This window comes from Schistocerca nitens, chromosome 8 (assembly GCF_023898315.1).
Source record: "Schistocerca nitens isolate TAMUIC-IGC-003100 chromosome 8, iqSchNite1.1, whole genome shotgun sequence".
Lineage (NCBI taxonomy): Eukaryota > Metazoa > Arthropoda > Insecta > Orthoptera > Acrididae > Schistocerca > Schistocerca nitens.
Window position 1 is genome coordinate 178117519 of NC_064621.1, and position 14605 is coordinate 178132123.

The 14605-nt window shown below is 44.7% G+C and overlaps 1 protein-coding gene across 2 annotated transcripts in view; it reads left to right on the top strand.

Annotated features, from left to right (window-relative positions):
• Positions 1-14605, top strand: part of LOC126199353 (probable cytochrome P450 6a20) — a 116399-nt gene that overhangs the window by 73920 nt on the left and 27874 nt on the right. For both annotated transcript variants that reach the window (XM_049936213.1, XM_049936214.1), the window contains 2 exons: positions 2197-2404; positions 4245-4411. In XM_049936213.1, coding sequence (XP_049792170.1) covers positions 2197-2404; positions 4245-4411 — 375 coding nt within the window. The remainder of the gene's footprint in view (positions 1-2196; positions 2405-4244; positions 4412-14605) is intronic.

A 14605-nucleotide genomic window follows, 5' to 3' on the forward strand; every position in this document is an offset into this window, starting at 1 on the left:
TGTCCCCTCGACGATCACCAGTGGTGTACGGCCAGTGTAGGAGATCGCTCCCCACACCATGATGCCGGGTGTTGGCCCTGTGTGCCTCGGTCGTATGCAGTCCTGATTGTGGCGCTCACCTGCACGGCGCCAAACACGCATACGACCATCATTGGCACCAAGGCAGAAGCGACTCTCATCGCTGAAGACGACACGTCTCCATTCGTCCCTCCATTCACGCCTGTCGCGACACCACTGGAGGCGGACTGCACGATGTTGGGGCGTGAGCGGAAGACGGCCTAACGGTGTGCGGGACCGTAGCCCAGCTTCATGGAGACGGTTGCGAATGGTCCTCGCCGATACCCCAGGAGCAACAGTGTCCCTAATTTGCTGGGAAGTGGCGGTGCGGTCCCCTACGGCACTGCGTAGGATCCTACGGTCTTGGCGTGCATCCGTGCGTCGCTGCGGTCCGGTCCCAGGTCGACGGGCACGTGCACCTTCCGCCGACCACTGGCGACAACATCGATGTACTGTGGAGACCTCACGCCCCACGTGTTGAGCAATTCGGCGGTACGTCCACCCGGCCTCCCGCATGCCCACTATACGCCCTCGCTCAAAGTCCGTCAACTGCACATACGGTTCACGTCCACGCTGTCGCGGCATGCTACCAGTGTTAAAGACTGCGATGGAGCTCCGTATGCCACGGCAAACTGGCTGACACTGACGGCGGCGGTGCACAAATGCTGCGCAGCTAGCGCCATTCGACGGCCAACACCGCGGTTCCTGGTGTGTCCGCTGTGCCGTGCGTGTGATCATTGCTTGTACAGCCCTCTCGCAGTGTCCGGAGCAAGTATGGTGGGTCTGACACACCGGTGTCAATGTGTTCTTTTTTCCATTTCCAGGAGTGTATATCAACAGGGACAGCTGAAAACGTGTGCCGCGACCGGGACTCGAACACGGGAGCTCCTGCTTACATGGTAGATTCTCTATCCATCTGAGCCACCGAGTGCACAGAGGATAGTGCGACTGCAGGAACTATCTCGCGCACGCCTCCCGCGAGGCCTACAGTCTCACCTTGTATGTAGAGCTCGGGTAATACGTGTGCATCCGCACAGAAGAGGAAGGTCATGCCGGTATTGCCAGAACTATATACTTATATGGATATGGTGTCTGTTCTTTCGGAACAGACACTCTTACGGGACTTGGTAAGAATGTTTTCCACGAGTAATGAGTGTGTTGAGTAGGGACACTACGAATGTAGTGTGTGGACATAGAAGGTGAGAATGTGGGTCTTGCGGGAAGCGTGCGTGAGATAGTCCCTGCAGTCGCGTTATCCTCTGTGCACTCGGTGGCTCAGATGCATAGAGCGTCTGCCATATAAGCCGGAAATCCCGGGTTTGAGTCCTGGTCGGGGCACACATTTTCACCTGTCCCCGTTGATATATATCAACGACCGTCAGCAGCTGAAGGTATTAATATATAATTATAATTTGGTTCTAGACGGCTGCAGATCCATATAAGTATATAAGTCAGTTTAAGGTCGAAAGAAGGCGAGGGATTACTCCCTCCAACAGGGCTGTGTGCCTAGGAATATATTACAACTATCAAAGAAACCTTTGTCTTGTACAAAGATTTGCTTTACTGTTTTATCTTCTGATATAGGCAGTTATTTTATATTAAAAACTGCTTTAATAAATGAATTTGAAATAAGGTGGTGGTGGTGATAACACTAAAGAAAACGATATGGATCATGACGATAATGATGAAATGCGACACTGATGATGATGATATTGTTGGCATTAAAGCTGATGATACTGACAGTTACTATGAATCATTACATTACACACTTGCTGAGCCTAAATGTTGTTGTCGCCTAGATATCCAGAATCTTTTTCAAGTTGTTTTCCTTATTATTATTATTAGAGTACAAAATTCAATTGCATTTTAATCTTTTTTATACTGGGCAACAGAATTGTAAAATATGTACGAATAGATGTTAGAAAACGTCTAATGTTCATAAAACTGAACAGATAACATGAATCCTTTTTAAAAAATAGAAATTATTCAGCACCTATCCATCATAGCGCCCATCTTATACACCCCATTTGGTTATCTGTCGCAACAATATAACTACCGCTATTTGTCCACGGATTGCTTGGACAGTGCAATGTTGACGTGGTTTCTCCGTTACAGGCGCCATGGGCTTTTCTGTTTCAGATGGTGTGGAGGCCCACGAGATATGTTTGCGATACACGACTGACGTAGTGACTTCTTGTGCGCTGGGGATCAAAGGGGGCGCCCTCAGTGACCAAAAATCTGAAATGCTGGAGATGTTCAACTTGATTCTGGAGCCCAACACCAACAGCGCCATCAGATTCATGATAGCCTATGTCTGCCCCCGCTTGGCGTCTCTTCTCCGCCTAAGGTACGACTGCTCATTCAAACATGAAGTCATAAAAGTGTTAGTTTTGTTTATTGTTAGTACTAGTACCGGAAGTCTGTCCAAAGCAATATGTAAACTTTGAAATTGTTTTCCTTCTTGGCCGTATTAAAAGTAGCACAGTGGTAAATACTTATTGTGGTACACTTTCATTAAGCTTTTATCGTCGTAAAAAATGAATACATGACTTAACTCTGTTGACTGGAGTTCACATTATCCAGTAGAGGAGGCACCGAATTCAGCGTAAACATGGGTTGCTTATAGCGCCATGCTGTTTATGTCGGTAATATTTTTATTGAGGTAAAATTGAACTTCAGTTGACACTTCGATTCTTTTCCATATAAGGTAAGATCAGTATGTATCCCGGAAAAATGTAGGGACACGCGAGGCAATACTGACCCCACGAATTCTCTTAGAAGATAGCTTGAGAAAAGGCAAATCTATATTTATAGCGTTTGTAGACTTAGACAAAGCTTTTGACAGTGTTGACTGTGATACTCTGAAATTCTGAAGGTGTCAGGGGTAAAATACATGGAGCAAAAGGCTATTTACAACTTTTGCAGAGACCAGACGGTAGTTATAAGAGTTAAGGAGCATGAAAAGGAAGCAGTGGTTGCGAAGGGAGTGAGACAGGGTTGTAGCCTATCCCCAATGCCATTCAATCTGTACGTTGAGAAAGCAGTATAGGAAATCAAAGAAAAATTTGGAGTAGAAAGAGAAGAAATAAAAACTTTAAGGTTTGCTCATGACATTGTAATTCTATATGTGAAATGGATACAAGTTTTCGCATGTAATGTTTCCCATACACGTGTCTGTGGGACATTCATAAGCAGGGACGTTCTTCACATGCTCGTACTGGGACTTTGCTCAACACTTCCGATAATTTCTTCCTGTTCTTGCAAAGTTTGTTGACGTGCACGTTCGGACGAAAAATCCCTACTTGGAAGCGAGGCTGTTGCCCGCAAAGTGATAAACACTTTGGTAAACGCCCTGCGATCAGGTAATCGTCGAGTCGGAAAGCGCCTGTGGTATTCTTCTCTCGCAGCGGTAGCACTACCGTCGCAGAAGCCATAAACATACACCATATCTGCGTATTCCTCATTACTGTAGACGTGTGGCACTGTTAGCAGCACTTGTACGAACACAGTTAACACCATACACTACACATCTAACTGATCCGTCGCCGGTACACTACACAACACGGCTTACACGGCACAACTGGTTATTGTACTACGTACTGCGTACGTCACATGATCATAAAACGTGGTAGGTTGCATAGCGTAAACATGGCATGTACCCGTGCATTGTTTGCAAGTAAATGGCGTTACGGTACAATTGTATAGCGTATACGTTCACGTTATGCACATCAATTTTGCATAATTAATGTTCATTTCAATACCCATACCTTCCTAACAAAGCATTTGAGGACCTATCTTCATATAACACTTTTTGTTCAGAATTACTTATACTATCACTGTTTAAAATATTGCCTTTCCTCCCCAAACACCCTGTATATTCTTAAACCTTGCTACATACAGTATTATGTGCAGTTCTGTAAGCTGCTGTATTTGCTAAAATGAGAAAAAAGTCTGTTTTATTTATTAGGTCACGAGATGGCTAGATTGTTAACCGACACTAGTAATCAGTCCAAATAAAGAAGTTTGCAAGTGCGATGTTGACTTCATGGGTTTTTAGTCCCTAACATAAATAAACAATATACACCAGATTGTGTATCTGCTGGCTGACAATGTGAACAGACTTATTTAACGAAACAGCATCGTGGTCATTTTACACATCCAGCGTTATACTAGGGCGTTTGTGACAGGTGTGTGCCGGAAAAAGTGGACAAGTTCCTGCGCGGTGTGGTGTCTCAGACGGTGGCCCGCCGCCAGCACGAAGGTGTCTACCGCAACGACTACCTGCAGATGCTGGTGGAGCTCAAGACCAAGGGATACCTGGACGGCGCGGGGCAGGTGCTCGCCGACAAAACCTGTGAGTGTAAATCTTGGTCCTTACACTCTACAGCATTCCTAAGAAGCTTTTTATGCTGCACGTTTACATCTACATTTACATCTAAGTGATAACCCTGCAGTTCACAATTAAGTGCCAGGCGGAGGGATCATCGATCCACCTTCGAGATATTTCTTTACATTTTTCACTCCTGAACAAAGTGCAGGAAGACAAGCACTTTCTGTACGAACAACTGTGATTGCTCTTATTTTATTATGATAATCATTACTTCCTATGTAGGTGGTCGCCATCAAAATATTTTCAAACTCCGAGAAGAAAGTTGCTGATTCAAATTGGGCCGGCCGCAGTGGACGAGCGGTTCTAGGCGCTTCAGTCTGGAACCGCGCGACCGCTATGGTCGCAGGTTCGAATCCTTCCTCGGGCATGGATGTGTGTGATGTCCTTACGTTAGTTAGGTTTAAGTAGTTCTAAGTTCTAGGGGACGCATTTGAACCAATTTTTTTGATTCAAATTGCATGAGAAGATAGGTACTACCGCAACGAAAAACGCCTTTCTTTTAATGATTGCCACTCCAGTTCGTGATTCATATCCGTGCCGCTCACTCCCCTGTACAAAACGAGCTGCCCTTCTTGAACTTTTTCGATGTCCTGTGTCGATCCTACCCGATGCGGGTCCCACAACGCACAGCAACACTCCAGAAGAGGACGTACAAGCGTTATGTAAGCAGTCTCTTTAATAGACCTGTTGCATTTTCTCAGTGTATTTTTAGTGTGCCTTACACAAAACGGTATTTATGTGATCGTTCCATCATAAGCTACCCGTAATTGTTATTCCTAAGTATATAGTTGAATTCACAGCCTTTAGAGTTGTGTGATTTACCGTGTAACCGAAATTTAGCGGATGACTTCACACTTTTCGTTATTTAGAGTCAATTGCCACTTTTCGCATCGAACAGATATTTTGTTCAAATCGTTTTGCAATCTGTTTTCATCGTCTGATGACTTTACAAGACGGTAAAAGCGTCAGCTACAAATAATTTAAGAGTGCTACTCAGATTGTCTCGTAAGTCGTTTGTGTGGATGGGAAACAGCAGAGGGCCTGTAACACTTTCTTGGGCAATGCCAGATATTACTTCTGTTTTACTCGATGACTTTCCGTCAGCCGCGCGGGGTAGCCGCACTGTCTTGGGCGCCTTCCCACGCTCCGTGCGGCTCCCCCCGTCGGAGGTTCGCGTCCTCCCTCGGGCATGGGTGTCTGGGTGTCCATCGCGTAAGTTAAGTTAGATTAAGTACTGTGTAGGCTTAGGGACTGATAAGACATTACCACAAATTTCCAATTTCCACTTTCCGTCAATTACTACGATCTGTGACTCTTATGACAGGAATCTCGACTGAGACGATAGTCAATAAGTTCACAATTTGATTAGAAGTCCCGGGTGACGTACAGTGTCAAAAGCCTTCCGTAAATCTAAAAGTACGGAATTAATTTGACATCCCCTGTCAGTAACACTTATTACTTGGTATGCATAAAGAGCTAGTTGCGTTTCACAAGAACGATATTTTCTGAATCAGTGTTGGCTGTTTGTCAATAAATCGTTTTATTTGAGAACACGTAATGTTCTAACACAGTATATGTGGCTCTAAGCACTAACATCTGAGGTCATCAGTTCCCTAGACTTAGAACTACTTAAACCGAACTAACCTAATGGCATCACACACATCCAAGCCCGATGCAGGATTCGAACCTGCGACCGTAGCAGCAGCGCGATTCCGGACCGAAGCGCCTAGAACCGCTCGGCCACAGCGGCCGACTACAGTGTATGTTCCAAAATCCTAGAGCAAATCGACTTTAGCGATATAGGTCTGCAATTCAGCGGATTACTTCTATTTTCTTTCTTGAGTGTTAGTGTGACTTGTGCGTAAGTGCTCACGTATGGTGAGTCTATCACGTTGTTCTGTCATATAATCTGCAACCTGTTGGCTAGGAAGAGTAAGGATGTTATCCTTTCTTCTGTCGTCATTTCTGTTCTACTATATTCAGTGATTTTTAACGATGGGTACGAACTGTGGAAGTCTATCACTGATAGGGTAATAAATAGAAAAAACATTGTTCATATGTCCAGCAGTACTTGGATTCTGCATTGGAAGCTCTCTCTTCACACAATACAGCACTATGGGTAGTAGTGCATTCCACTGGACTACATAATGCCTTGTGGCCTAGAGCAAGTGATCCAAGAGACACCCACGTCCAGCACACGCCACATCATGGGCTGCCGCGCTCGTTCGAATGGACCAGCCTACCCGCAATGGCGCTACGAGTGATGTGAATACGAGGTGCATTCAAGTTCTAAGGCCTCCAATTTTTTTTCTAATTAACTACTCACCCGAAATCGATGAAACTGGCGTTACTTCTCGACGTAATCGCCCTGCAGACGTACACATTTTTCACAACGCTGACGCCATGATTCCATGGCAGCGGCGAAGGCTTCTTTAGGAGTCTGTTTTGACCACTGGAAAATCGCTGAGGCAATAGCAGCACGGCTGGTGAATGCGCGGCCACGGAGAGTGTCTTTCATTGTTGGAAAAAGCCAAAAGTCACTAGGAGCCAGGTCAGGTGAGTAGGGAGCATGAGGAATCACTTCAAAGTTGTTATCACGAAGAAACTGTTGCGTAACGTTAGCTCGATGTGCATGTGCGTTGTCTTGATGAAACAGCACACGCGCAGCCCGAATGGACGTTTTTGTTGCAGTGCAGGAAGGAATTCGTTCTTCAGAACATTTTTCGTAGGATGCACCTGTTACTGTAGTGCCCTTTGGAACGCAATGGGTAAGGATTGCGCCCTCGGTGTCCCAGAACATGGACACCATAATTTTTTCAGCACTGGCGGTTACCCGAAATTTTTTTGGTGGCGGTGAATCTGTGTGCTTCCATTGAGCTGACTGGCGCTTTGTTTCTGGATTGAAAAATGGCATCCACGTCTCATCCATTGTCACAACCGACGAAAAGAAAGTCCCATTCATGCTGTCGTTGCGCGTCAACATTGCTTGGCAACATGCCACACGGGCAGCCATGTGGTCGTCCGTCACCATTCGTGGCACCCACCTGGATGACACTTTTCGCATATTCAGGTCGTCATGCAGGATTATGTGCACAGAACCCACAGAAATGCCAACTCTGGAGGCGATCTGTTCAACAGTCATTCGGCGATCCCCCAAAACAATTCTCTCCACTTTCTCGATCATGTCGTCAGACCGGCTTGTGTGAGCCTGAGATTGTTTCGGTTTGTTGTCACACAATGTTCTGCCTTCATTAAACTGTCGCACCCATGAACGCACTTTCGACACATCCATAACTCCATCACCACATGTCTCCTTCAACTGTCGATGAATTTCAATTGGTTTCACACCACGCAAATTCAGAAAACGAATGATTGCACGCTGTTCAAGTAAGGAAAACGTCGCCATTTTAAGTATTTAAAACAGTTCTCATTCTCGCCGGTGGTGGTAAAATTCCATCTGCCGTACGGTGCTGCCATCTCTGGGACGTATTGACAATGAACGAGGCCTCATTTTAAAACAATGCGCATGTTTCTATCTCTTTCCAGTCCGGAGAAAAAAAATCGGAGGCCTTAGAACTTGAATGCACCTCGTACTTTGTCCAAGTTTCTGCACATGTTGTTTGGGCTGCGTTGGTTGTTACATGGAACTGGACTGTCTTAACAATCTATCCATCATGGAAAAAGTTGTCGAGGCGCCTTGTGAGGAGTAAGGCTTTACCACCATAGTGGTTAACGAATCACAGTCCACAAATATCCTGCGTTAATATTACTATTATTCAAAGATAAGTGAAGTTAAACAGAACTTTACGAACGTAGCCTTTTCTGTGTTGGTCGAAATGATGCTCATTGTCAGTGACTAAAGCGTATGTGTATCTCATCATCGCAATGACCGTAACAGTCGAACTGACGCAGGCCACGGAGCACTGTGCTCGTACCTGCAAGGCGCGGCGTACAAATGTCCCTCAGGTCATTTCAGTTTTGATCTTCCATGATGGTATCTCTATCCTCTCCGTTTCCCATCTAAAAAGAAAAGTCTTCGCCCTACCGAACAGAGTGCTCCATCACTGAAGCCACAGACCACTAAAAGCTAACCTGCGCTGCTTTCTTGACTAGCCTTTTCTATACTGCGACTGTGTGAAACAATGATTGTATGGCAGCACTGACAAACTTTACAAGCAAAACTTCTTCTCCAGGTAATTGTTGTGGAGTATTACTCTCGCTTATAACCGCTATCAGTTGCGAACACAAATTCTACAATAGCATTGTTTCTCCCACGGCGAGGTTGCCTCAATAAATACTACTTTTGTTCTTCGCAAGAAGGCCTTCGTTTCACCAAGGAGTGAATATATGAGGGGCGTTCAGAAAGTAAGCTCCGATCGGTCGCGAAATGGAAACGACTATGAAAATCCGATAAAGCTTTGCACAGATGTGTTGGGTAGTGTCTCTAGTATAACCCCAGTTAGCATCACGTCGCTCTTCTCATTTCTGAGCTCGCAATGAGTGCGTAAAGATGTCTAGAAAATAGTGTCTGCCGCCAAGTACGAGGGCCTGGTGAGAAATTTCGCCTGAAGCTATGCAGCTAACATTACATAACTGTCGTGCTGTTTCTTCTTCAAGACAATTCTCAGCCGCATTCTGCAGGGGCAATGAAGATGCTCCTGCATCGTTTTCAAATGGAAATGTGAGATTACCCACAATACAGTCCGCAATTGTCTCCCCCTGAGTTTCATCTCTGGTCACATGAACCGCTGTCTTTGAAGACAACATTTTGACACAGACAACGAGGTGTAGGCCAGCGTGGAGAATTGGCGGAAAGCACTGGCGGCTGCCTTCTATGATGAGGCTATTGAAAAGTTGGTACAACGCTATGACAAAAGTCTAAGTCAGAACGGCGACTACGCAGAGAAGTAGCTGAAAGGTGTAGTTAATTGTTACAAGTAAAATATTTCTGATGTTCAGTGTGGTTTCAATTTGGCAATCAATCGGAGATTACTTTCTGAACAGGCCTCGTATGTCTGACAAGAAGTGCAGGTGCACCTCACCATTGAAGAGTAATATGTTGTACCTAGATGTGACCAATAATTCCTTCCACATATCAAGGCAAACTGGTACCGCTGGTTCGTTGCCAACATGTGCAGACATGCATCAGTGATGTGGTGCTTGATACCGTCTCTCGTAAATCAGTATCATCCGTAAACAGAATGAATTATAAGAGATCTAAGATGGTGGCAAGATGGTGAAAAACCCGTTGCCGTAGTGGAAAGTACGTCCGCAATGAATCCCTGCCCGTGTTTCAAGTGATACCGGTGTCTGACTTACTCCATAATGCTGGTCTATCTGTCTGATTATGGTACAGCTGTTGATCAGACATGCTCTTCCACATACGGCGTACGTACACTACGCACGTGATTTCTATAATCACCATTTCCCACAAACGCACCTATCTCGCCCAAACACCAAAACAATATTGCAAACTGTTTATGGGCCAGTTGTCGAGCAAAGGAAATAAGAGAACAGGATGGTAACATGTCAATGTTATAGTGAAGCCTTGTAACACCCCGTCACTTGCCATTAGCGTCTACATCTACATGACTACTCTGCAATTCACACTTAAGTGCTTGTCATAGGGTTCATCGGACCACATACAAACTATTACTCCACTGTTCCACTTTCGTTGCATAATCAGTACTCTGACGAGTTTGATACTGTCGTCTCCAACGATTTCCTTTCCTGTGTCAGTACCTTCATCTCAAAGCAGCATGTGCATCCATCTTCAATGCTTTGTTGGATTTATTCCAGTCCTTGTCTTCTCCTTCAAGTGCTTCCCCTATCACTCCCTCTGTACCATGAATCTTATTCATTGATTTCTTAACATGTGTCTTATCGTCGTGTTACTTCCCGTTATTAGTGTTTTGCTTATACACCTTTATCTGTCTGTTCTGCGGAGAACCTTCAGATTTATTATTGAACCACCTAATTTTCAGTATCCTTCTGTAAGACCACCCCCAGAGACTTCGACCCGCTTCATTTTGGGATTTCCTTCAATATGCAAAAGCATTTGATTTGTTTCCTGTTAGAATTATGGCTCCTCGTCTACCACACAGTCTATGGAGGAATCAGACAATAAGGAGACAACGGAGCGAGGCGATTGCAATAATAGGAAACAGTTAACCTCAGCGTGTCGTCCCATTGGAAGACAATGTATAGAGTGCTGAATAATATGAATATAACTGCCTGTGATTTGGAAATCACATAGTCAAAATCTTCATTAGATCTTACTTGTACTTTATCTTTTCAGCAGTCGCCTTCTGCAGTTTGATCCATTTTTTAGAATCACAAATGGTTCAAATGCTACTTAAACCTAACTAACCTAAGGACATTACACACATCCATGCCCGAGGCAGGATTCGAACCTGCGACCAGAGCGGTCGCGCCTTTCCAGACTGAAACGCCTAGAACCGCTCGGCCACAGCGGCCGGCTCGGAATCACACTACGTGTTAGTGCATTCGTAGATACAGACTTTCAAACACTCCATTACATACAATTCTGGTGCTTCGATGAACTGTTTGGATGAGTATGTTATCCACTGTGATTTTACGTACAAATGGCCATTTTAGAACTAAAGGTCAATCCGGAAGCTTGCACAAGGCATTCATACATACAATTCATTGGTGCTATGTAAAATGCTCGCTTGAGAATGACATAAAAGTCGAATCTGACCAATCACACTTAAATGGTATGGCAATATTAACGACAGAAATTGAGACAACTGGAAATATACAGTACTAGAAGTCAAAACGTATCATGGGCCTCCAAATGAACGTTTTGAGAGATAGTTGGCTTCATTGTTTGTAAGCTCTTCCTAGTTACAAAACTGGTAGCGTTGTCGAAAAGGTACTGCGTACTTCGGCAGAAGCACAGTTGCGTCATTCTCCAGGACTACTTGGGGATATTTCCTTTGAGCAACGTCAGGGCGTGTGGTACATTCATGATAGAGCATCAGCAAATTTTATTTCTACTGTGAGACAAAATAAAAAAGAACTGGAGCAGCAAACTGTAAATCTTCATCAATAATTTTTAAATCACGCAAAGGTGTTCGAAGTAATTCGATACCAAATACGGATACAGTACTGCATTCAGCTGTAAGATCGACACATTGAACACACCCTTTAATACGTATGTGTTGGGTACGACTTCGTACAGAGAGGCGCGGCAACTGTCGTTGTAGGAAAGCTGGACAGGAGCAGAAATGGTTAGCAAATACTGTAAGTTAACACAACAAACAGAAGATTTACTTGTATTTCTCCAAGAATACGAAGACTCGTTACAACTACTGGAGCAAGAAACAGAGTCCAGCTATCAATGGCAGCTAGGATGAGGCTCGCTATACTGAGCACAGACGATGGCGTCATAGCGCGAAGGCTCCACGTGCGAGTGGGGTGAGCATCTGGCGCCGGCAGTCCCACAGTGCGATGGCAAAGTGTGCTCGTAGTCCAGAGCCGCTGGAGCCACGCCTCAGTGGGTGTACACCACTGGGACCGCCAGATCCTGCGCGACTGCCGTCGCCGTCTCACGGACACTTGCTATTTCGTTGCCAACTGTGAAATGCCTGTAGGGTGGTATTGATATGCGAGCGTACTGTAGTCGGAACATGTAACTCTAATATCGAAGCTTGAAAGAAATGTCGAAGAAAAAAACATCTAATTTGTCCAACCCATTCACTATCAAAGAGTTGGAAGACGCCATAAAAATAGTAAGACAGGCAAAGCAGCCGGACCGGATGATATGCGTATGGAGCAGATTCGTCACTTTGGAAACCTTACCAAGCAATGGATTTTACAGCTCTTCAACAACTGCCTGGAACGATGCCAAATCCCTAAAATCTGGAGGAAGACTGAAGTTGTTGCTGTTCTGAAACCTGGAAAGCAGCCAATAGATGCAAAGAACTTCAGGCCAATATCACTTCTGTGCCATCTTTACAAGGTTTTCGAATGACTGTTATTTAACCGCATAACAGTACTGGACGAACCTCTTCTCATCCTACAGTAAGATGGATTCAGGGCAGGAAAGAACTGACGTACACAGACCTTTAACCTGACACAGCACATGTTGTTGTTGTTGTGGGCTTCAGCCCAGAGACTGGTTTGATGCAGCTCTCCATGCTACTCTATCCTGTGCAAGCTTTTTCATCTCCCAGTACCTACTGCAACCTACATCCTCTTCAATCTGCTTAGTGTATTCATCTCTTGGTCTCCCTCTACGATTTTTACCCTCGACGCTGCCCTCCAGTACTAAATTGCTGATCCCTTGATGCCTCAGAACATGCCCTACCAACCGATCCCTTCTTCTAGTCAAGTTGTGCCACAAGCTCCTCTTCTCCCCAATTCTATTCAAACCTCCTCATTAGTTATGTGATCTACCCACCTAATCTTCAGCATTCTTCCGTAGCACGACATATCGAAAGCTTCTATTCTCTTCTAGTCCAAACTATTTAACGTCCATGTTTCACTTCCATACATGGCTACACTCCATACAAATACTTTCAGAAACGACTTCCTGACAGTTAAATCAATACTCCATGTTAACAAATTCCTCTTCTTCAGAAACGCTTTCCTTGCCATTGCCAGTCTACATTTTATATCCTCTCTACTTCGACCATCATCAGTTATTTTGCTTCCCAAATAGCAAAACTCCTTTACTACTTTGTCTCATTTCCTAATCTAATTCCCTCAGCATCACCCGACTTAATTCGACTACATTCCATTATCCTCGTTTTGCTTTTGTTGATGTTCATCTTATACCCTCCTTTCAAGACACTGTCCATTCCGTTCAATTGCTCTTCCAAGTCCTCTGCTGTCTCTGACAGAATTACAATGTCATCGGCAAACCTCAAAGTTTTTATTTCTTCTCCATGGATTTTAATACCTACCCCGAACTTTTGTTTCCTTTACTGCTTGCTCAATATACAGATTGAATAGCATCGGGGAGAGGCTACAATCCTGTCGCACTCCCTTCCCAGCCACTGCTTCCCTTTCATGTCCCTCGACTCTTATAACTGCCATCTGGTTTCTGTACAAATTGTAAATAGCCTTTCGCTCCCTGTATTTTACCCCTGACACCTTCAGAATTTGAAAGAGAGTAATTCAGTCAACATTGTCAAAAGATTTCTCGAAGTCTAGAAATGCTAGAAACGTAGGTGTGCCTTTTCTTAATCTAGCTTCTAAGATAAGTCGTAGGGTCAGTATTGGCTCACGTGTTCCAGTATTTCTACGGAATCCAAACTGATCTTCCCCGAGGTCGGCTTCTACCAGTTTCTCCATTCGTCTGTAAAGAATTCGCGTTAGTATTTTGCAGCTGTGACTTATTAAACTGATAGTTCGGTAATTTTCGCATCTGTCAACACCTGCTTTCTTTGGGATTGGAATTATTATATTCTTCTTGAAGTCTGAGGGAATTTCGCCTGTGTCATACATCTTGCTCACCAGATGGTAGAATTTTCAAATGGCTCTGAGTACTATGGGACTTAACATCTGTGGTCATCAGTCCCCTAGAACTTAGAACTACTTAAACCTAAGGACATCACACACATACATGCCCGAGGCAGGATTCGAACCTGCGACCGTAGCAGTCGCGCGGTTCCGGACTGAGCGCCTTAACCGCGAGACCACCGGGGCCGGCTAGGTAGAATTTTGTCAGGACTGGCTCTCCCAAGGCTGTCAGTAGTTCTAATGGAATTTTATCTACTCCCGGGACCTTGTTTCGCCTTAGGTCTTTCAGTGCTCTGTCAAACTCTTCACGCAGTATCATATCTCCCATTTCATTTTCATCTACCTCCTCTTCCATTTCCAGAATATTGTCCTCAAGTACATCGCCCCTGTATAGACCCTGTATATACTCCTTCCACCTTTCTGCTTTTCCTTCTTTGCTTAAAACTGGGTTTCCATCTGAGCTCTTGATATTCATGCAAGTGGTTCTCTTTTCTCCAAAGGTCTCTTTTTTCCTGTAGGCAGTATCTATCTTACCCCTCGTGAGATAAGCCTCTACATCCTTACATTTCTCCTCTAGCCATCCCGGCTTAGCCATTTTGCACTTCCTGTCGATCTCATTTTTGAGACGTTTGTATTCCTTTTTGCCTGCTTCACTTACTGCATTTTTGT